Source organism: Aquila chrysaetos, chromosome 21 (genome assembly GCF_900496995.4).
Source record: "Aquila chrysaetos chrysaetos chromosome 21, bAquChr1.4, whole genome shotgun sequence".
Taxonomy (NCBI): Eukaryota; Metazoa; Chordata; class Aves; order Accipitriformes; family Accipitridae; genus Aquila; species Aquila chrysaetos.
Genome location: NC_044024.1, coordinates 22,702,883 through 22,726,774, shown reverse-complemented (window position 1 = coordinate 22,726,774; position 23,892 = coordinate 22,702,883). Strand labels below are relative to the sequence as shown.

The window sequence follows — 23,892 nt, the reverse complement described above, 5'->3', positions numbered from 1 at the left end:
CTTATTCTGGAGCAATCCCCCAGACAAACCAAGGACCAACTCTGCTCACCTAAGCAAAATCTATTCCCTGCCTCCCTAGCGGGACTTGGCACTGCTTTGTGGTGTCTCAGGTGTGCGAGTTACCCCTAGGGACTCCGTGGCCACTCTGGCAGACCTCCAGCTGATGTGCACCCCTGCAGAAGTATGCCAAATGTGCTGATGCACGGCTGTGACGCATCCTCACCTTCCATAGCCAGTGGAGTGATAGGGAAGGGATAGCTAAAAGGACCTTCTTCTGTTGCCTACGTCTTCAGTGCCTTTCTAGAAATAGAGGGATTTCCTCAAATTATTTCAAGGAAGATTGAATTATTCACTATCATTGGTAGTAGAAATCACATTTTTTGTAAGCGAAATCACAGGGCAGGACCCTACAGTGCAAACTCTGCACCCAAATACCACACACTTAAAGTTGCCTCTGTTTCCCTTTAGACAATATGGATTTTACTACCAGCGCAGTGCCCATAGCACTACTCCGTACTGTGACGCATGACTCGCAGCTCCAGTGCCTCCTTTGAAATACTACGTGGCCAGTGTGTGCTGGTAGTGCTACCCACTGTGCATTCATGCGCGCTTTGTTGCAACATCCCCATTCAGTGGCAGAGGAGCCAAGAGACAGTGCCCTTTCCTGAAAGGCAGGTACTTTCCTCCATTGTGGGGTTGCTCCAGTGGAGAAGCTCGCAGGTGGCTCTTCTTATTGTGCTCTGGCAGGGGCTCTGGGTTTGGTCCCCTGCCCACTGGCTGGCTGCAAAATGCTTTGCATAGAGAGTGAGGCAACAGAGGTGCATTTTCTTGGCAGGGGAAATGCAGCTGGGTTCTTTCTGAGACTGCATGTGCCAGAGAGAATCACTGCCCCACTGATCTGGGCAAGATTGGATTTGTGTGCAGACTGATGCCGATTCAGGGATTTGGCTAATCTCTGGTCCTTGCTGCCTTTTGTCGCCTTTGCAGGGAGCAAGAATTATCATGGCAACCTTTGGTTTACTTCTCAAATCAGCTTAGTGTAAACAAGGGATAGGAAGTGAAACAGTGAAATATTAGCCTTATTGACAGGCCTAATCAACAGCTGACAGCAGGAGGAGAGAAATCGGTATAATTTCTGCTTGTGCGTAACAAGCCTCAACAAAAACTGTCCTCCTCCTCCTCCAGATCCACTTTACCAATTAGAGCAATGGGGTGGGATGCGCCAGACAACTTCTCCCTCCATTTGCACTGCCAAGGTTAAGATGGGTTTAACTTTGACTGAAGTTAGTGGAGTTACTGGAATGATGCAGTGTTTTAAAGATGATCTTGTGCTTAAGAGGGTGTTTCTTCTGTTATTTGTGTGTGTGCTTGACAATAATGCAGAACTGTCATATTTCCTTACAGGAAAAACATTTACCCTTCAATTACAGATAACCTGATCACTTCTTTTAATTTTAGTCCAGTTTTCTGAAGGGAACAATGCCCGTGCATTCAGGATGTCTGTCTGTCAGTTTTTCCATCCCAGCTCTCTGAACTCCTACAGCTTCTGAATCAGTTGAAGTTGCACTGGATCTGACTGACATCCCAAACAGATGATGTACCTACGAGTTCTGTGAAAACCAAGGCTGCACAAAGGCATGTCCATCACTATGTCATGTGGTAGGAGATTGGGCTCTCCCTGGTGGGGAAGGTGGGGAGCAGACCCAGATTGACAATACATGCATTCCAGAACAGTTTTCAGAGATGGGATTTTCAGAACAGGGTCCTCCTTTGGATGTGAGTAACTTATCTGGCATTTCTGTCACTTAGCATTGGAAACTTAGGCAGAATTCCAGAGTCTAGACATCTATAAGCATTTGCCTCCTGATTCTTTCTTTTGTTGGCCATCTCAGGGAATAATGATGGCTGTCAGTGCCTATATAAAAGGTGATGGAATATGGCTTGATGTAACTAGAGCAGGCTACGAAGGGCCCAAGTGATGCAAAGATGCTGGGCAGCATCCCTTTGCTCTTGCCTGTACTTTTGTTCTGTCCTATTTAAATAAATAAGTGAAGACACCTAGGCTCTGATCCCTCGCGCATCCTGCTGAATGGCACAGGACTAGCAGAAAGTGGCAGTCACGAGGAGCTGCGCGTTGTTTCCTGACTCAAAATCTCCAGCTGCAGGAAAAATGTTGACTCCTCTGGAGGTCAGGAGCAGGATATTCAAATGCCCTTCTGCCCTTGAGGCAGGAGTGCATGGAAAAAAAACCTATTCAAGCACAACACTAAATCCTCTGCAAATGTAATAAAAGGAGATTGTAGCTATTCTACAGGTTTTGCTGTATACCTTGTATATGGATCCAGTATATCCAGCATACCCAGTGTATGTATTTCCTAGCTGTGGGCTTCTCTGCCCAGAGCAGGTCGTCAGCCATTTCCCACATTGCCTCTGCGATTTGTACCCGCCCTCTCCTGCTTCTGAAGCTAGCTGCAGACTTCATCTGCTGCTGAAGAGGAGATATTGGGAACATTGGTGGGGTATTTGGACTGTATTCAGGTGTGTGTCAGTCCTTGTGACCAGCTGCCCCTTCCTGCGGGCAGTCATCTCCAGAAGCATGGGCAGAGGGCTGCAGTGGCAGCGCAGCAGTGTCTTTGAAGGGCCTTGGCCAACTCCTTTCAATCTCCCATGTCTCCTTCATAACATGGGGAGAACCATGTTGACATATGTGTCCCAGCTGGAGGAATCGGGAAGATTCAATCCTGTTTCCAGTTGGCTGTGGACATCCCATATGCTATCACCGCCTCTCCTAACCAGTGCCAGACTGACTGATCTCATCTACCCCGGCGTGGTGGGTGGCCGTATTGATGATGAACGCTTAACGAGTGTCTTGTCTTTTCCAACTGTGCAGGGGGGTGTCGTTTCCTTGCTCTGACCAGAAAGTCAGGAAAAAACAAGGGGAATGGGCAGGGGGATTAAAATCTTTAGCGGGGAGCAGAGTGCAGGTGCTGGTGGGGGGGAGGATAACCATGGGCAGGTGCAGCACTTTTCTGAGCTGGGAGGTTTTGTTTTGCTGGGAAGGGGACTTATCCTGCATGCGGAGAGCAGAGTGAGAACTTACTGCCCTTCAAACGTCAGCAAAATCCCCAGCCCCTTGCTGAGCGTGGAGGCATGTGCTGGCTCTGCAGATTTGGAAGTCCCGTAGTGCCGGGGGCGAGAGTGACCAGCCACTGCCAGGAGGGCAGGGGTGCTGAGTGCCTGTGGGGACCCTCCCAAAGTTCTTGTAGGTCCCCCATCCCTCCCCTCCCCTTCCCTCTTGCAGAGTTTCAAAGCATGGCAAGGGAAAAAAAGGACATCCCCCTCCCCTCAAATCCCTCAGTCTGTGACTAAAATAAATAACTACAATCCCAGGTAGTGAGGAGGCTGCTAATAACGTGCTCTTGACAGGCACGGGATTGCCGGGCTGAGGGATGTCTGACTGAAAGCTCTAGGCTAGGGTGGGGGTGGGGGGCTTCTTTTTTTTTCCTGCCAGCTCTCGCCAGGCAGTAGGGATTTTTTTTTTTTCCCCTCCCTGATAATAAGGACATCATCAGAAGCAAGATGCAGTGGCTAAGGGATGGATCAGGAATGGTGAGTTCAGGTAGCTATGTCTTTCTCTTTTCCTCTTATTGCAGTACTTTGATGGGGAAATAAGCCTCCGTCCTATCTCCTGACTCCTCCTTTACTCCCTGTCCTTGAAACCATTGATCACTCTGTAGCCATTTTATGGACTCTGCATTCCCAAACTGCTGAGCAAAAGAAGAAATTAAAAGAAAGGAAGGAGGGTGTGCATGCGTTGGGGTGTGGGAGGGGGGGAGCGGCGCTTGGCAGGAGCTGGGGAGGTGGGTTTCGATAGGGTGAACTGGGGGGGTTTGTGGGGGAAAGCAAAGGATTTTCCAGGTGCTCGCATGTGGGGTGTGTGGTGTAACAGCTGGGGGAGAGGACTGGAAGGAGAAGAGTACCGAAACGGGGATGCTGGTTGTCGGCAGCGTTGCCGCCACTGGGACCTGTCAGATCTGCCCCTTCTGTGGATGATGAGTTGCGGTGCGGGGGGAGCCTGAATTTGCTGCTGAGCTGGAGCATCCCTGCCTTTGCTTGCATCAGACTGTAAAACACTCCTCTGAAGTGTAGAGGCTTCAGGAAAGCAGTTTAAACAGTGACAGCTCTGCTTAATAAAAAAAAAAAAAATACTGCCAATTTGCAGATGCCCTCACTGTGCCTGGAGTACAGCTCTGAGAGGCTGTATCTGCTAGGAGGGAAAGCGGGGAAGTTCCCCCATCTCAGCAAGGATCCCTGTTTCTCATTCAGAAACTTCCCCGCGAAGAGATGCGGTTGTTATTGAGATACTCCTCCTCCCCAGCTCTCCCTCCTCCTACAGCTTTGCTTTGCAATGGCATTTCCCTCTGCCTTCCCCTCTCTGTGCTGGGCTGGGTTTTGCAGGGGTTTTTTGTTTGTTTTGCCCTTCTCTGGGCTTTTTCCATTCTGCGGGGAGCCTCAGGGCATCCCTACTGGCTGGTCCCGTGGCATGGACCTGCTCTGGGTGGTTGGCATCACCTGGCTCAGCCCCTGTGTCTCCGCTCCATTGGGGGCACCCGACAGATGTTACTGGCAGCGGGGATGATTTTGGAGCCAGTGCAGAAATCACTGCCTGTTCTCTCCCGATGCCCAGCTGCCAGCTCCGTGATGCCCTGCGCAACTTGGTCCTGCCCTCCATCCCCTCTAAGATACTTATACAAACAGGAGCTTAGTGGTTTATGCTTCTGAAAGACTCTGAATCTAGTGCTGGAAGCATAATGTGCGGGAGTAGACGGCAGCCTGCGGCAGATAGCAAATTTGTTTAGGGTCCTGTTTAAGGCTTGTCTACCACCCAGCAACAGTTTGGGGGTTTTGCAGCCTCCTCCCACCCTCTGAGCATCCAGGCTTTTCCTTCCCCTCTGCCACCCTGTCCCTGCACCTCCCCGCATGCACGCCAGCGTAGCACTTTTCCCCTCCCTGCCGGTGTCTAAGCAACACAAATCGCCTTTCACCCATTCGCCGATTTACATTTTCAGAGATTACTATGCTGAAAGAAAAGTGGTGATGGAAAGCTGGATGTGGGTCTTTCATCCTTTTTCCTTTCGCCCCGGGTGACTGCTGAGTTCTGGTGGGGAGGGGAGGGGTTGTGGTGCAGGGCAAACTGCTTTTCTAATTGACATAGCACAAGACTTGACACTTTCTTGCCCTCTTATCTTTCCAGCTTCCTTTCTTGCTGCTGGCAATAAGGGAGACTTTGTTATTTTGTTCTGATTAGTCTAATCTTTGCCTTCTCTTGGAGAGAAATAGTGGTTGCTGAATAGCCTGTAATTTAAAATATTTGAGGGGGAAAGTGAAACTCCAGTGATTGATTTTGAAGCAGGTTCTACCCAGGAATTTCCCAATATTGCTCCTTCTAATAAAGGAAAAATGAAAGAGGGCTGTGGTTTCTGTATTTTATACAGCAGTTTCACAACCTCAGCAGTATTTGAAGATACTCCATGTATCTCTAGATCATCTGAAAATAAAGTAGAAAAGGATTATAAAACAACAAAGCAAAACTGAACCAAATAAGATAAATCCAGCAGTGATCTTTGCAATCGCTTGCAAGCGAGGAGCCTGGTGCCTGGGGATGGGTGGCTGTGGTCCAAGGGATTTGACGGGCGAACAGCGCTCCTGCGCTTGAAGGCGCTGGGCTGCTGGGAGCACTCTTACGGCCACGCTGCAAAGCCAAGGTCCTGGTGACACTCGATCCGTACAAATTCTACTCTCTTTTTGCAAGACAAGGCGTATTGGTCCAGATGTCCTGGCCAAATGCCAATGCAGATAGCTATATTCCATCTAATGCAGATTTTGCCTGCTGTTCCCTTGGTAAGTTACTTTAATTTTTAGTATTTAAAATGTTGGATCATATTGGTGTACTTTGCTGAACAAATGAGTTACTCCACACCAAAAGTAGCTGCATTTCAGCAAGTCAGCGTGAATATTATTATCTCACTCCATTGGCTAAAATGTGCTACAGAAATATAAAATGGCTCAGTTTACTCCTAAGTGAAGGTTGGCTGATCCATTCACACACATTAAGCTGCCTACCATACGGTGAAGAACCTTAGACTTTCATCTAGAGCAACACTGGACCAGTTTTCATGAACACTGAGCCTCCATTATGGATTTTCAGCTGTCTTTTTTTACTCTGATATTATTTTCTGTGTATCTACTAAAGAACAGCAATACAAATTTATTTTGGATAGCATCCTTGGATTTTGTTCTGCTCAGGCACATTGGTCTAAACCTGGATTTGAGACTGATTTCTCAAAAGTCCTGCACAGCACTGATTTATTGAAAGTGATGTTTTCTGTTGTTCTCAGCGCTGGGTTGGGTTAAAGAATCAGACCTGCTCTCTTTCAGAGTTAGTCATCTCTAAGAAGCATGTCAGTAATATTTTACAAGTGATAGTACCTTTTGTTCTCATGGCAGGTGGCTCTTTATTTCTAAATCAGCCCCTTAAACCTAGCTATTATTCCATAATATTAAGCTGTCGGGGCTTCTTTTTTTTCTCCTTTGCATGTGCTGCTTTCCGTTTTTTAAACAATTAATCTTTTGCCAATTATGCTAGCATCCCATGAGGGTATTTTACATGCTTCATTGGCACTAAGTTGCTAAACTCTGCTAGTATCTGTTTCTAACCCAGAAAGATGAAACTAATTGTCATTGGTAGTGATGAGAATAATCTACACATCTGATCGGCATTGTAAGTACAATGATTATTTGGTTAGGCATTCTTCACAGAGAATATTGATCCGGTATGATAATCAAATGAGTTTGTTTAAATCACACCATAATACAGCCTTTTCTGGAATAGTTTTTTATCTGACAAAGGCAGAGTTTTTCCTCAAGCCTTTAGCTGTATTACAGGAAAGACAAGCATGCATCTTCCTCGGTAATTCCTCACATAGGCTCTAATTCTGGGCTTAATGTGCCTGTGAAAGTCAGAGTGCAGCCATTAGTTTCAATAGGTACAGAGTCCCAGTCTTTTTTTTTTTTTTTTTTTACTGGCATATATAGCCATATTTGTACAGTGCATGTTGTTCAAATATTTAAAATCAATCTGTTGTTGATATTTTACATTTCTGTCATAAACAAAAAGTAAGCTATTGTAAATCATCACAACTTAAAATGTGTTGGAAAGTAATTCAGTGAATAAAGGGCCAAATACTGCAAGTGGCAGAGATCCTTACTGATTCTTCTCCACTTGTCAATCTGCAAATCATGGGATATTTGAAGTACAAAGACTCTTTGCACTCCATAATCCTAAAAGGCTCAATGTGAAGTCAGGAAAAGAGAAGTGGAAGAAAGCAGTTTTGGTCCGATTTTCGTTTTTGAAAGTTCGGATAAGCAAATGCATTTGGTGGAGAGAAGCCAGGCCAGGATGGGATGGAGAAAGAATCTTGCAGTATCCAGGCATTAGGGAAAAATGGGACTTAAGAGGCCCAGAGCACCCTGAACTCCTGGAGAGATCAAAAGGAACAGAGAGCACTCGACTCACTGCTGATCGAGCACGTCGCAATGAAGCACCCAGGGAAGCCGCAGTGACCTGCTGAATGGTTTGGGTGTCCTGCGGAGGATGCTGTTTGGTCAGTCATCTCTGTGCCCTGCAGCCTCAGCAAGGAGGGCCATTTTCCACAGGAGTGCCTTGTTGCAAGTTTGTTCCTGTTCATCCTGGGATCTGTTGTCAGTGGAGGCTGATGCTTGGGTTGAACAAGCTCTGCACACACTGGAGAGTTTTGTGTCTGGTGCAATGTCGTAGAGCTCCCAAAGCCTTAAGTCAGTCCCACCAAATGCATTTTTTGGTGGGATTTTTCTCACCCGCAAAGTTTCTGTTCTGTTTTCCATTTCAGTCCCAGTTTGGGGCTTCTTTAATCTTTCAATTATAGCCTCCTACTAATGTTGCTATAAGAGTACACAATAAACGTCCAGGTTAAGAAAGAGTTGATGTTGTTTGCATAAATAGCTGATGTATGCTGATGATTGCCCTGGTGTCAGTCCCAAGAGTGGCTGGGAGGAGGCATGGCTCTGTGCCCTGGTTCCTACCTGCTGGATAACAGACATGCCAATAACTTCTCTGTCTCCTGAGATACGTCCTGATGATTCATCAGGGAAGTCTGGAAAACCCTTTGAGACCATTGCTTGGAGGGTGCCATAGAAATATGAAGCAATACTTTGTAGAGCGTCAAGCAGGATGCACTTGCTGGGAAACCACACGCGCCGTGTGGTCACAAAGTCCATCTGTCCCTCCTGTGTTCAGGGTTTTGGTGTTTGAGCACAGCAGGCTTTGTAAACTGCAGTGTTTTTTTAACTGCTAAGAACCTGATTTCCTTGTATCTAGTCAAAGGGTTTTTCTTTTTTTAAACACTTCTTGAAAAATCTCTGAAATGCTTCAAGCTAACATCTTAATGTATTTATGACATTAGCTGCTTCTTCTCCAGAACGGTTGCTCTGAATCTCTTTGAGCCTGGCTGTTATTTTGAACATGACTAATTCCCTGAGTGACTAAGCTTTTAGATAATAGGAAAAATTCATCAAGTTATCTCGGTCTCCCATAGTTTCTATTGTTATGAAAAGACGTCTTATGAAAAAATAAATAAATAAAGGTGTCTATTATGTAATGTGGGCAGGGAAAGGAAAGATGAGTATTGTTAGAGAATGGCAGGAGTGTCATATCTGGGAGCCAATTTCAGGCTGTGAAATCTCTAACTTGGGTCTAGTAGGAGGGTGTGGGTGAGAAGTAAAATCCAGTTGCTGGTCCGGAGCTCTGGTGAACTCCCACTGAACCCAAAGAAGTGTATTCATGTGCAAAGTGCTCTGTTCAGAGGGGATCCCAACTTCTGTCTCCCCAGCTCTGCCATGCTACGGAATTCCTTGGATTTAACCCAAGATATTGTTGGGCATGCAGTAAATTACACCGCACCTTCTCTGCCATAGTTGTTTTCAGGTGGCAGGCTGAAGCGCTTAGAACTCCTGAAATGCTGTGTTTTGGATAGCACAGCAAACCTCAGCTCTATCCCATTGAATTTCTATGCTGGTGTTGCTGATTAATGATGCAGAAGTGCAATTTGTGCTTCTTGAGGAAGCCAGTGCAACACCAGGTTCTTTTCTGTGCCTGTTGTGTTTAACCTGTGTCCTCCAGCAGGCAGGTTTATCCGTGTGATCCGGCACAGCGAGGGTCCCTTTGGCTCACTGCAGTCGCACATTGTCATGAGCAGTCGGCAGGAGGGCAGCGCTGGTCGTTCCTGGAAGGCTGTTGTATAGCATCAGATGGGGACCGCAGCCTGTGCTAGCTCTCACTGCAAGTGATCCCACTGAGTTGGGGTGGAATAGGAAATGAAAGCCTACTGGCATTCATTTGCCTCATTTGGAGAAAGAAAAAAAGAAAGAAAAAAGCTATAAACTTCTTTTTGCTTTTTAATGCTGATATTGTTGCTGATAAAAATGAGTGGTTTATGTTCTATTCATACATCTACTGATATCCAGCTGGAATTCCTACTTCATTAGGTTGTCTTGCATTGTTTTCTTCATTAAGAGTGCCAGATTCAATAGGCTGTTCCCTCTCCTTTTTCTGGGAGGCAGAGAGAGGGAGAGAAAATGATTTGTATGAAATACATCTAATTCTCTAGGTTAATTTGTGTGAAGAACATGAGACCCATGGGTCAGCTTTTTAATAAGATGTTTTTATCTTTACTCAATATCTTAACAAGGAGAAATCCAGGGAAGCCAAAGCCAACAGTGTCGCAGAAGGGGCATCAGGAGGGCTGCAAGAAGCTGCAGGTGATTTCTTTCCATCCTCATCCTCTTGCACGAAGCAGAGCTGTGGCTTCTGCTCCCATCTGCCACAGCGTTGTGTCATGACTCTCAGTAAGTCATGGGACTGTGCCTAGGCTCTGCTTTCCCAATATAGACACGGTGGATAATTTCCTATTTCCCTCAGAGTAAGCTCAGGCTGATAGAGCAGCAGTAAGAAGTAACAAGTCCTGAGGAGTGTACTGCATCAGGACTTTCAAATACATAAGCCTTTGTATTTCTCCTGGTGCACCAGGGCAGGGCCTGATTTGACCATGCCCATAAGCAGAGCTGATTATAATCGGTTCAGTGGAGAGGGGAGAGTCCTCGTGCAGGAGAGCTGCTCATTAAACCCACGCTTTTTGCAAGGTCAGTCAATAAAGCACAAAGCAGAACAAGAAACTTTTTCTTCTTTTCTGCTTTTTCCTCTGTGTAGTTTCTGACATTGCCGTTTAGTATGTGCATCATGGATCATGCTGTTTCCATTCTGCCTGGCATCTCACTCCTGCACTGCTAATTGCTGGACCTCCGCAGGCTTAGGCAGATGAAAATACTCTATTAGATTTGCTTTTTAACTGCATAGGAAATGTAATGCGTTGGATTTCAAAGGACCTTCCTGTGTTGTGGCAAAGCTGAAATACACCCTTGGATTTTCATGGTGAAGAGCTTTCTCTTCTTTATGTCTGTGCAGCTGTATTTCTCAGGGACCACACTGGGGACATTGACCCTGGATTTACTAAGGTAGTTTCTAGCAGGTGATAATTTTTTTCTCACTTACCACTTTGTCCAGGAATGTGTTGATGTGAAGATCTCTGCAATTTAATGTCAGAAATGAAGGCAGAATCACCAGAGTTCCTGTAAGAGTGCCTGGAGGGAGCAGTGGAAGGAAAGGACTTGTCTTGGATTTTTCTGCAGTTTGGGCTTTGGTTTTTTTACCTTGTTTCCAGGCTCAACTGTAAGCCCTGAGAAGTAAAATTAAGTAGTAAATGTCTATGGAAATGTCTATGTAAATGTCTGTTACCTCTATGTAAATGTCTATTACCTTGTCCCGGGCTCAACTGCAAGCCCTCTCAAGCCAGAGAAGTAAAATTAAGAAGTAAATGTCTATGTATTCTTTTAGGCCAGTTTTTTTTTTTTTAGAGAAAAGAGAGCTTATGTAAGGTTGAAATGAACATCTGAATTTGAGGGGTCCTTTTAAAGTGAACTTTCTTGGTCCCTGAAGTCTTTCTCTGTGACCAGGGTAATTGGTGTTACCACATCTGATTTCTGCTGGATTTGAGGGTTTTTTCTTTTCTTTTTCAAAAGTGGAAGTCTGAGACTGCTTCTAGAGTACAGGCTGGGGTGTGGAGCAGATGCAAGGAGAAGAGAAAGCACTTGCAACATGATTGCCAGGGGCATGAGATTTTAGTCTGTCTTAATGCTTTAAGTTCAAATGAACTTAAAAATAGTAGTTTTGTTGTTCTCACTGCAATTCCAGACAAGCACAATGGAATCAGCCACCCAGACAGGCTCGCACTCCATGCCATTTCAGCATGATTTGTATAGTGTTACAAAAGCTATGAAAACTGATTAGATCAGTACATCACTCCTTGTTGTAGCGCAGCCAGTGCTGGGGTAGAGCCTTGCAGTTGCGTATGTATGGCACAGCACAGCAGCTGAGGGCAGGATGTTAGCAGGGATGCACTAAGCCGTGCTAGGATGCAGATGACACCTGGTCAGGGTGCTCTGGAAGAAGCATCTGGGCATCTTGTAAGGCAACAGTGACAAAGCTTTGGCTTTATTTCCCCCCCTCACAGCATCATGCAAGTGCTTTCATTCTTCGACAGAGGAAAGAGCACCATCTGCTGAGATGCTAGCTCTGTTTGTGGAAGGAACTAGGATTAACTGAGGACTCCAGATGTGGTCCAAGACCAGCCTTGGTTAGTATCTGACATGCCACTGCTGCCCTTTGCTCAAGGGGTTAACCTGTTCATCTGGAGCATGGTTAGTTCTCAAGAGGGTGGTTAACTAGGGCTGGTGCACGAGTATATCGCAACATCCCTGGCCTGCCTTTGATTGTTGTCTGGCTGTTAGTATTAAATGAAATGGTTATAAATAAATCAATCTTGACACAGGGGACATAATTCTGTCGTGTATCACTTCTTGTTTTCTGAAATAAAATTAGAACTGGTGAAGAATGGGAAAGAGTTCACTTACTACAGCTTGCCTGAGCTCTGTGTGTCTTTGTATATAGTACGTCTACCAGGGGTCAAGCTGTGGTGGTCAATGTGATGTTTCCTATCTTTTGGTGAAATCTCATTTTTCTTTTTCATTAAATACTTAGAGCAGTGACCCAGAGGTGCTCAGTTGTGTTCCCGTAGCCTCTGAGCTTTGTATAATGCTCTTGGCCAGTTGGTCATGCGGGTTAAACAGCGCAGCAACCCAACCTCCAGCAGTGCCCTCTGTTCTCTAAACATTGCAAAAGCGGGCTTACAAACTTAACTTACTCTCTTCTCCAGCACTCTTGGCCTTGCTGCAAGAGCAGCTTGCTTCATGGGGTCTTTGCTCTGCTCTCTTCCCCATCTACCTTCTCTCCCATTTCACTGCTTTGCAGGCTCTCAACTCAGCCTTTTCTTATGCAGTTCTTCCTCTGAAGTCTATTTATGCCTCACCAGCTTTTGAGATCATCATCTTATCCTTGCCCACCTCTCCTCTCCCCTTTGTCTTTCTGTAATTGTTTTTTATATTAGTTCTGTAAATGAATCATTTGCTTGTCTAGCTGTGCTGTGAATTTGCTAAAACGTGTTATGCAGTTAATGTGGAAGATGCTGGAGGAAGCTGTGCTTGTTCCAGCCACCCCACCGCTTTGTTTTCTTGTTTGTCTCTCTGGTAGAGGACACTTGAGCTGCTGTGGGAGGGAGGGCTGGGGCAGAGAGTGAAATAAAAGCTTCTAAGGGAGATGTGTAGAGCAAGGAAAAGGAGGAAGGACAAAAGAAAGAAGTAGAGGAAGTTAGTGGAAGAAAGTCCCAAGTTCATGTGGACAGTGAGGAAGCTTTGCATCTGAAGGATGGAGTGGACAGGCAAGGAAGAGTGTGTGACTGGAAAGATAATTTTCAACTGCCAAAATCAGCCCCCCGAGTCTGCGTCTTTACAGATATTCCTCCATTTTGCATGCTCCTCAGTTCGGGTAAGGAATGTTAGGCATTTGGGGATTTTCAAAGCTTCCCATGAAGCCAGTCCATAAATATACAAGATTATGGAGATTCTTGAGGAAAAAACTATCCTTTGCAGCAGCTCCGCAGCTCGTAGGCTGGTGCCTCCCATCTGGCCAAAGGATGGGAGAAGAGGGCTCTGTGTCAGACTTACTGTGAAAAGAAAGGAAAAAGAAGCAACTCCCGGTTTAAGAAAATCATCCTTTTTGGAAGCTGAGCAAATCATAATCCCACTGGCCTTTTAATCTCTGAAACCCTGAGTTTAATTCCCAGCTAGATTTAGAAAAAAATAATTAATTTCATGGTCTTCTCATAATCTGTAATGGAGTCCATGACTCAAACCCCACATCGGTGCCTGATGTTGCAGGCAGCAGTCAGTAAGTGCCCAGCAGAGGAGACTGTGAATGGAAGAGCAGTTGCCTGTCTCCTGCCCACACATCCCTGGGTAGTGTTCCTGTTTATTCCTTTTTGGGGGCACTATTAATTCAATTTAAACTTCTCTCATGGTGCCATATCAGTCAGAGATGGGGCTTGTGCTCAAAGAGGGAATACAAAAGAACCGAAGCAGTTCAGGACTGACAATTGCCAGCAGCCATTTTCCCCTAGGCCATGGGTCTCATCCAGTCCAGTCCAACACAACCATAGTTTTATTCCCACTCAGAATCATGAGCCACCTCGGGATTTGTTTGAAACTTTCCCAAATTCACCAAAAGATTTATCTCCTTCGGCCAGCCGATGAGCAGGTTTTCCTGGCCTGGCAGAGTTGGGGTGCTCAAGCCAAATCCCAGAGCTCAGCCACACTGCTTCCTACAGCGGCATTAAGAGAATTCACTGGGTCTGCGTTGAGGTTATGAGTTTGAGTGCTTCATTTTTGCAGTTAATGGAAGATGGAGCTGATGTGTTAGGAAAACATAGATGTGTCTGCGTGTCCAAGAGATTGCTGTGGTGGAGGTTGTTAATCTGCACAGGGGATCTACATCAGAACAGGGAATTGGAGCTGAAACCCTGTACTGCCGCATGCCCCTGGACCATGCTGCCAGCTCATGCGGAGACAGTGTACCTGTCAGTGGGAGGGGAATATAGGGCCTTTAAGCATTCAAATTAGAAATCCTCACTGCTGAGTTAGAGCTGTATTTGTTTAGCTGGAAGTAGTGGGTTGTGCTAATTGCTAGAGACATCCATTGGAGGGAGTCGTGGTCACATGGCTGAGCCCAATGTATTACTCACATAGGGAAGGAAGACTTGGCATCATCTGCTTCAGAGGCTTGCCTCAAAATTACCATATTGTAATTAATGTTATTATAGGGACCCTTCTGATTTGTCTGTTATTTGGGAGTCCGAAATACACTCTCTCTCTCTCTATGTATATATACAGATTTATGTATACATATAGGTATATGCATGTGATGTATTAGTGGAAGCCCTGGGTTGTTCCTTAATTGATATGCCTGGTGGAGAGGTGCTGAAGTTCAAAACTGCTTTCTCATACAGAAGAAGCCATCGCTGATCTTGCATTACAAGTTGTGCTCGTGAAAGCTACCGTAGTGTCAGGGCATGTACTGTGCTGTGAGGGGAGGTGGTATTTTATATAACTACTACAAATCTTTTCTTCCTGTTCCTCAGTTTAGCTCTATACAGAAGGTTAGACTAAACTTTCCAGAAAGCATTACATGAAGTTAAACTTTGTGGTGGTTTTATATAAACCCCTAATGTGTTAGGTATTCTTTTTCAGTAAGGCTTCTAAGAGAAAGTATCATCCATTTTGGTAGTAAAAATAACATTTAGTACACGCAGAAGGCATGGGAAATTATATAAAGCAGCAAGTACTATTGGGAATGCTGTGAATATAATTTTAATAGAAGCTTCTGCGCAGTCAATCTGTTTGTGCTGATCACTCTTGGTAGTTGTTACACACAACTTTCACTGGAGCCTAATACTTGCATCTGTATGCGGTGAGGCACCCGGTGCTTTCCTGTCTGATCTTTTGGGGCATTTGCTCTAGACCGTGACCTGGGGAGGATGGATGCTGTGGCTGGAGCCTCCCAGGCTGCAGCAGCACTGCACGCCTCTCTCCCAGCATCTCCAGCCAGAGAGGACAGCAGAGAGGTCTCCACAGCTATCGCCCTGCGGTCTGCAGCTGCTCGTGACGCACAAGCTGTACGTGGTGAGCAGGATAGTGGGGGACCTCCTGCCTGCAGCTGACAGGCAGTTACAGGCAGGGGGCTGGCTTCATTGTCTCTATTTATAATCTCTGCCCTCCCCTGTGCTGTGACTGGCTCAGCTCTTGAAGAATGACTGCCTGAGACCTGCCAGGCACATTGCTCGTAATGAAATCCTCTTTTTCAACTACGGAAGTAGCTATTGAGCATGTGTGATAGCTACTGCACCTTTTTTTCTGGATATTTCTTAGGCCTCTGCTGCTTCTACCTGCCCAATTTTTGCTCCCCCACCTATATGCAAAGGCATGGAGGAGTCTGCCTTGAAACCTTGCTGGTTGCTTCCTGTTCTTGGCATTGAGAGGACACAAACAGCACAGGACAAGGCGAGGGATGGGCTGTGCCTGTGGAGGTGTCTGCAGGCCCTTGGGGCTGCTGTGCAGAGGTAGAAAATCTCCACTGTGATTTCTGTAAAAGTAAAGCTGAATCTGAGGCTGGGGTCTAGACCCAGGCTCCCTCTGTGCTCACTGCAGTTTAGAGGAAAAGATTAACTGGCCATAAGGATGCCTCTAAATTTGTGCCCATTTTATGTTTTGGAGAGGTCACTGTTATTACTGAGACCAAAACTGGAATTTCCTGGATATTTGTGGGAGTTCAGGCCTGGGTTTTAGAAAATTGCCTGTATTGTTTTGGGACAGAATGGTAACAATAATAAATACTCCATATCTATTACATGTCTGCTATTCTGATTAGTCTAAAATTGCATCAGACAGACTGACTATCCTAAAAATGTGTACTTGACAGGAAATGCAGGTCTGGAAGCTGGTGATCAGGCAGATCCATCACCTGGGCAGAGCCTGGCGTGTGTGCTAATGGGGCAGCCGGGCTGCCTGCCTGGGGCAGGTTTAAAGCAGCTTCTTGTAAATATGCAGGTGAAAAATTGCCTTTCACTGTCCTCCTGAATGAGAAATTCTCTGCTTGAATAGAGCAGGGGGTCTCAGTTGCTGGAAACAGCCTCTGGCTTTTAGTTATCACACAAAAGAAAAATGAGAGGAAAAGAAACCACCTGATTAACCCAGACCGTTCTTATTTCTAACGCTGCTCAACACAACCCACCCTCTGCGTCTGCAAACACATCACGGCCCACACGTTCTAGAAAGCTGGTCAGAAATGAGGAGGATGGTGTGCTGGATGAGTGTTGATCTTGCACAAACCACTGGGTCTCAGTGGAGGCCGAGGAGGGAGGACACTGTGAAGACTCGGTCCTCACCCACCCAAGGTGCTCTCTCCTTTGATGGTGTTTGGGGGTGGATATAGAAAAAGCCTGCTCATTTTGAGGGAGCTTTCTGGAAACCCAATAGCAAAGGAAGAAAAATAAAATAAGCCTTGCAGTAAACAGCTGGGTTTAGTATTGGTTTGAATGGTAAGGTGGGGTAGGAGCATAATCCTACCTGTCCCTTCCCCAAATGCTGGTGACAAAAAATATCTGCCCTGGAAGGATGCAGCGATGGGAAGAAAGGCCTCTCGTTGGTGCAAGCCCACTCCATGCCCTGTCTGTTCAGGTTTAAACATTAAAGTCCTCCTGAACTCTTGTTGTTTGCTACTGGAGAACAAAATAAGCGCTTGTTTGGTGCATGTTGGCCTTAGTATTTGTGTGCAAATGTCCCAGGTACGTTCAAAGGAGCACGTTTCCTGGAAGGTGTTGATGATCAGTCCCCGTATGCACATTTTATTGCATAATGAATATGCATTGGCAACATTTCTATATTTGTCTTTGTCTGTAAAATCATTTGCTTTTTCCAGCCGAGCACATCTTTTTGTGTGTGTGTGTGATGCCTCTTTAAGGTAACTGCTGGTTCTGGGATCTGAATGAGATTTGGGGTAGCAAAATTGGCACCTGGACCATAAACCCTGAGTGTGTATGTGAATTTAACGTAGGAATGAGCTTTTCTGGCTGCTGTAGAAGGAATAAAGATCCCCCATCCTATCTTCCCCCCCACCCCCCTTTTATACATCTCTATCTGTAGAATCAGAATTCAATTTAACTCTTAGCATGGAGAAACCCAGTGCAGTGCTGAGGAGAGAGGCTATGCGATAGATTTATGATGGGATGATGTGCATACTATTGTACAGAGCTAAAGAGTGATTCCCCCTACAAAATTCCCACGTTACAGGCTCACAATGCATTTCCAAGTTACCAAGGGTTCCCTTTCTGTTATTTTGGCTGCTTTTCTTTCCCGCTCTTTCTCCTGCTCCCCTACCTGGTCTGAGCAGGCTCCTAGCAGCACTGGCTCTTTTTGCTGGCGTTTAATATTCTCCATCCGAAGCTTAGCGCAGGCGGTACAGACGGGGCAGACGTGTCCCCGCCGTACAAAGGCAGTGAGGAACGGGATCTGCGTTGCACAGAAAGCCTGGAGACGCCTTCCTGGAGCTCAGCATTGGCATCCGACCACGACGCCAGCTTCCCGGCCCGCCGCACAGCTCTGTTTTCTGAACTGCCGCAAAAGTAGAGGGGAAAAACATGCCTGCATGGCGCTCCCTGTCACGGCGGGCGGAAGACTCGCGTATTTATGGAGCCAGCGCTTCCTTTTGCGTTTGACTGACAGCCAGGATCCCTTCGCTGCCTGGTCACTGGAGCTGATTAGTATGCGAAAGGGGTCCGCCTCGCACCGAGAGATGCAGCCGCAGCAGCTTGCAGAGCTGTCACACTCACACAGGCTTCTTATCTGCACTGGCTTGACGAATTAAAAAGCAAGCCAGCCAGCAAGAGAGAGACCGGGAGAGAGAGGGGGGAAGAGAGAGAGAGAGAAGCTTGCAGACAGCGCTCGCTTTCTTTTCCTAAAGGAAGGATTTTGCATCTTAAGTGCTCACTGGTTGTGATGATGCTTCACTTAGCGGGCTCCAGAATGAGCTAGAGACAGCAGATAGGGGGATAAACTAAAAGCAGACCACAAAGCATTACGAACAAAACCAAAACCAGGAACAGTTTTCTCCTCTATTCTAGCATGGTGGATGTATGGACAGTCTTACAGAGCAGAGGTTGACTTCTCCAAATCTACCAGCCCCACATCTTGAACACTACAGTGTTCTGCATTGCACCATGACCTTGGATGTTCAAACGGTGGTCGTTTTTGCAGTGATTGTGGTGCTATTGCTTGTGAATGTCATACTCATGTTCTTCCTGGGCACTCGTTAAATGGATTTTTTCTCCTGAGCTGTTGGGGGCTACTACTACCACTAGCAATTCAACAAGAGAGCACGAGCGAGAGAGAGAGAGAGAGAGAAAGGCGAGAGAGAGAGAGAGAAAGAGAGAGAGAGAGATTTCTTACTGAGGGGGGAAACGCGTTGAGCTTCAACATGGCCTCGCTGTGATATGTATGACGTTGGTATATTATCTCTCCCTAAATCTTTTGTCATGTCTTGTCTTTTAAGTATGCCTGTAAGTGTAGCTGCTTTTGCCTGGGTTTTAAATGTGATAAATAATAGTAATCCATTCATATATCGTTCTGTGCTAGCGAGATAGAGCTATACATATTTAGTTAGAAGCAGAGGGAAAGTATCTTTCTGTGGTAAGCACTGGCTGTGTTATTTTGCTTCCTTTAAAATAGAGACTCAAGTTAATAATAAGTCATTTTGTGTGAAATTTCTAGCAAGCAGTTAATGTGCAATGTCTGTGAGAGTAACCATGTAGCTGCCAGGTGAGAGGTGGTGGTGTGTGCAATTGAATCGAGCTCTGGACATTTTTAAGGGGGGATGAGAAATCCTATTAAAGGATTAAATCTTTGCTAAAATAACATTCAGCCACAAAAAAAGGGAGAGAAATTCTACTTACTTTATTTATCTGTGTTGCCTTGATGATCTGACTTGATTTCTCAATATTCAGCCCAAAAGCCTCCAAATTCTACGTCCACACTGATGTAGCCTAGCTCCTTTCTTTAAAGATGTGAGAGGGACCAAAACATAACCTGCTGGGCTTTTTTTTCCTGTTTGTATGTGGTTTATATCTCTGCAAATTGGGAAGGAGGGATCAAAGAGAAAAAGGGGAATGCATGCTTTGTTTTTCTTTGCTAAAGCAACAGATACGGAGGGGTTGGGTTTTGCTTTGATTTCTCTAGAAATTTTATTTTGGCTTTCTTTCATGTGTGTGTGTGTGTGTGTATATATATATATATATATAATTTTTGGTAATGTATGTAAGAAAAATCTTTGCCCACCTCAAGGATAACAAAGATTTTGAGATGGGTTGTTTTGCGTGACTTTATTTACATTGATTTTCTTGAAAATGAAGTGCTAAGTTGTATATTATAGACTTGCTGAAAAGGTGTCCACTAGTTAGACGTCCTTCTGTTGAAAGATGTCTAGACCAAAATTGCAATGTTTACAGCTTGGAAGCAGAGCTGGCTGGGGGGTTCGAGTGTCAGTGCATGAAGTTTAGAGAGAATATGAAGGGAATGTCTGAAAAGAGTGATGTCTTTTCCTCTTGAAAATATATCTCTGTACTGTGTTTCTGTTAGAAATCTTAAGGATTTTTTGTATGTTATTTTCCCCTCCGGAAAAATCAGAATTGCTCAAAACAACAAAAAAAAGAAATCACAGTTTGAAAATGTTTACATCTCTTGCTAATGTTCACTGGAATTATATCGCCTTGATAATTTAACTAGTTTGTGCTAATTCCAGCTGTTATTTATCTGATGTCCTCTACTAATCGGGAAAAGGAAAAATCATGTAACTGATTCATAAAGACATAGCTGGAGCTTATAGATGGAGACGTATAGTTATTTCCATGTGAGAGTCTGTCTGCTGCAAGTTAAATGCATAGCTGGGCTTAGGAGCTGATTTCTTTTCGGCTGGTGGCATGATTGGAAATTGAGTTAAATGCTGCAAATCTGCCACTTTCAAAGTGGCTTTAGCTGTAAATAAAAGAGGAAAAAAAAAAATTTTCCCTGAGTCGCGGGCTGGTAACAGTCGGCCCCCAAAGCTGACAGGAAGTGTTTAGTGGCAGTACCCTATTTTAATGGGTAGAGAAAAGCCAAGACCCAGTGATACAAGTCCAGCAAAGATGCTCTGGTGCCTGCTGGCTCTGTTTCCCCCTGTTCACTTGTAGCTATCTGTGCAAGAGGTATCAGCTTCACTTCTGAAGAGACTGAGTGAATCTTCTTTTTATTAATAAAAAAAAAAAAAAAAAAAAGGATGCTGAGGATGGTTTGGGTTGCTAAACAGCTCAAATTTGCTTTATTTTCCTGTTAGCTATCATATGTCATTAGTTTTATAGGTTGCAGAATCTCCTGGAAATATAATAAATGAGCAAAGATCACCATGGAAAGGGAATCAATCAAACAGCAGCCAAAATAATCCTTTCAGTGAAACAGTTTTAAGTGACATAGTGATTTGGAGGAGTTAAGGGTGGAAAAATGGGAAAAAAAACCCAAAACGAAACAGCGAGTTAAAAATGGAATGCAACTGTGTCTGAATGTTTATTTTCCTCAAGGTTAGCTCTCTGGTGTGAAGGTTTACCTTTCAATAAGATTTCTACGAGGAATGCTTGGTGTACCTAACATCGTTTTCTAGTGCGTGCAAAGTGCATTCCTTGATCCGGAGCTTGTACTTCTCGGGTGGTATTTAGGAGGTGTGCGTGTACACGACGGCGTATGTTATCGCATGTGTTGGGAGCTGCCATGTCTGATTGCTAATTCCTGTGAGCCCCTTCTGGTTCCATCAGTGGAGTTGTGTGTTGCTGGGGCATCTCCGACTGGTGGGGTGCATGGGGAGGACGAGGGTGTCGTGCACGTTCAGCTACGGGGGGAGTGATCACTTGGAGCTTATTTTTTTCCATCATGGAACATGCTTGAGAGAACTAATGTAATTTTATTACAACTTTCTTGCCTGTTATTCTCCCAAAGGCTGGTGGAGTTAAAGAACGCAGTTTTATGCAGACGAATATGAATGTGAAAGTTGGGAGCAGATAACTTTGTTATTGTAGCAACACTGTTCGTGTTATATCAGGCTTCCCCTTGGACTTTTCGGGGAGAGAGAGGAAATAAGCTTAAAAAGTGAGCAAGGACTGGGGTTTCTGCTTGTTTAGTTTGATCCCTGTTTCCCACCCCCAGTCCTCAGTGGCCACCTTTTCAAACGGGCCTTGAGCCACCTGCCCCAACCCCATTTTTGTAGTTTTGCACCTGCAATTTTGCATTTTCGAAGCCTGCAGTGGAGCCTCGAACTGCCTGGTTTGCAGGAGCAATTAGCTAGTTAAACAACTCCGTCTTGCCATACTTTCCAGGAGCGGCTCAATCCATGACAGTCTGCATTAGCAGCTTTTTGGGGCGACAGCGTTCCTAGTCGCTTGCAGTAGACCCCTGTACTCGTAAGTGACTGTGCTTGCAAAATTCGGGGTGTAATTTGCACGCTGTAAAATATCTACGTGTGGTGGAGCTTTCCTTCTCCCTAAGCTCCATGGGATGATTCGGGTCATGTGTGTGGCTGGTCGCGGTCGGGTTCCTGGGGGTAGTTCAGCCCCGTAACTCCCCCCACTGTTTGTGGATGTTGAGTTCTTCATGTTTGTGGGGATGCTCAAGCCCAGGGACAGGGAAGAGGGATCATTCTTTTAAATAAATCAAAGCACTGACCCTCTGGAAACTACAGCCCCAAAGAAAAAATATTCATTTGTATGCAAATAGCATATTTATAATGCATAAAATCTCTTTCAGTGATTGCTCCTATGTATTTGCTAAGGCTGGGTGATGGGAGACCTGCCTTGCTGTTTGTCTGCTTAAGCAGGATTCAATGTTATTTGCCACAGGATTCATGAAAATGCCTCTGACTGTATCATAGCAACCCTGTTTCACACAGTCCATAAAAAGTCCATTCCTCCTGAGCGGCAATCCGCCGTCTTAAAGATTCAGGCACCCTTCTTGTCATGGGGAAAGGGTGCATTTCTCCCTCTGGATGCTTCAGAAAAAGCATACGTGTCAGGATGATCCCTGCTAGTCCTGCGTTCACTGTGATTTTAGTGCTCTTTCTTTAAGGCTAATAAGAGGGCTTCCTTTCATTTTTTAAAGGCTTCCTCCCCCACTCTGGATATTTCCCACCTCTGTTTTAAACCTCACATGACAAGTTAAAAGGGGGACGGGACAGCTCAGAGGTCTCTGACGTGATGGCTCTTTTCTGTCCTGCCATTTGGATTTTCCCCCGGGATGGCAGCAGCACAGCACTTGCTTATGCTTTGTAGTGAATGAAGATCTGCCCAGATTCGAGCCCTTCTGTGGGAATGCAGAGGTGCTTTCTCATCCCGTAGATGAATGTTCTTAAGAGCTGCATGTTCACCTGACTCCTGCCCCCATCTGTTTGCATAATGTGGTTATATTTCTTTTTGGATCAGGTATTCAGTACACAGCCCAACTGCTGTGTATAATGTCTGAAGGAAAATTGCCAAAAATCCATGTAAGTTTTTTTTGTTTTGTTTTGTTTTAATTTGTGAATAGAACCCCTCTTCTGTATTGTTCATTTCATTATGTTGTCGTTCTTTGATTTCTGTATTTAATGAATGCTGGTTGTGATGGGAGATCCGGTGCTCTTTGTGACCAGTGCTTGCTTGCTTGCATGTATGTATGTATTATGCCTGTATTGTATCTGTATGTGCTATATGTTGTTAATAATGCATCTGTGTCGGTGAGGAGGGGGGGTTTCTATACTTTGCATTCGCAATGTGTACCTTTCTCAACTGGGTGTGATAATCGTGTTCAATGTGTATCTCCCAGTGAAATGTTATGAGAGCTATTTTGATAAAATGCAGGGATTTGTCTCTTATATGCGGAATCTCCAATGATCAGAAGTTAGGAAGCTTGAGTAAAACTCCCTAATGTTAGTAATTGTGTAATAATTGTCCTGTTGTGAAGAGGATGTTTGTTTGGGGGTTACAGCGGGTGGCAGGGTTTAGTTCTGCTGGGTCCTGGTTTTGCCACTGATTTACTATATGGCCTTGGGCATGTTCCTTCTCTGCTTTGTAAGTCCTCTTTCCCAGTTGTAGAAGAGGAACATCACCCATTACCAAGGCATAGCCAAGACCGATTGACTCCTATTTCTTCCCTTTCTGCACTGTCCTGTAGCTGCAAAGCGTTGTTGTTCTGGTCAGGTGGCAGGGTATGGCGGTATGGGTGGACGACATGTGCATGCCCGTGTTGGCCCAACTATGCGTAGCTGGATTTTGCCTGTTGGAACTGTTGTAGATGGCAAGCTGTAGTGATTTATGCTTCTCACTAAAAATAGATGCTCCTGGAGAAAGAGCTGCTAGAGGAACCATGATTTTTTTATTTTATTTTATTGATTATGGTTGAATTTCTTTCCTCAGTGGAAATGAGTCTTAATCTGAAAGAGCCTCGTAGATGGCCAGGTCGTCTCTAATCCTGCTGTCCTCCTCACCAGCAAAAGACCATGCAGCCTGAACTCCTTATTTCCAGTTTTTGTAGAGTATTACTCCTGCGTTGTCAGAAACACCACACTGACGGTATGTTCACTAGGACCTCTGAGCTCAGGGCAAGAAGCCCTCAGAGCTCTCCTGTTGATGAATGTGTTGGGCAGGCCTGAAAGTTTTACCATACAAATTAAAGAGGGCCTTAGAGGGTGAAGGAGCACCCACATGAAGGTATTTAAAGAAGTAGGTCTGGATTTCAACTGACTCTGGT

At 45.2% G+C, this 23,892-nt stretch overlaps 1 protein-coding gene across 13 annotated transcripts in view; it reads left to right on the top strand.

The window, feature by feature from the left end:
• Positions 1-23,892, top strand: part of ARHGEF9 (Cdc42 guanine nucleotide exchange factor 9) — a 239,427-nt gene that overhangs the window by 102,870 nt on the left and 112,665 nt on the right. Inside the window, exons 1-2 of one of the 13 annotated variants that reach the window (XM_029996473.2) lie at positions 17,647-18,589; positions 22,590-22,651. The exons of 4 other annotated variants lie outside the window; for them this stretch is intronic. In XM_029996473.2, the coding sequence (XP_029852333.1) occupies positions 22,622-22,651 (30 nt within the window). In that variant the 5' untranslated portion in view covers positions 17,647-18,589; positions 22,590-22,621. Of the gene's footprint in view, positions 1-3,513; positions 3,620-9,785; positions 12,070-17,646; positions 18,601-22,368; positions 22,487-22,589; positions 22,652-23,892 lie in introns of those variants that run through there. 8 more of the 13 variants (XM_041118918.1, XM_041118921.1, XM_029996479.2 and 5 more) reach the window with 8 other exon arrangements.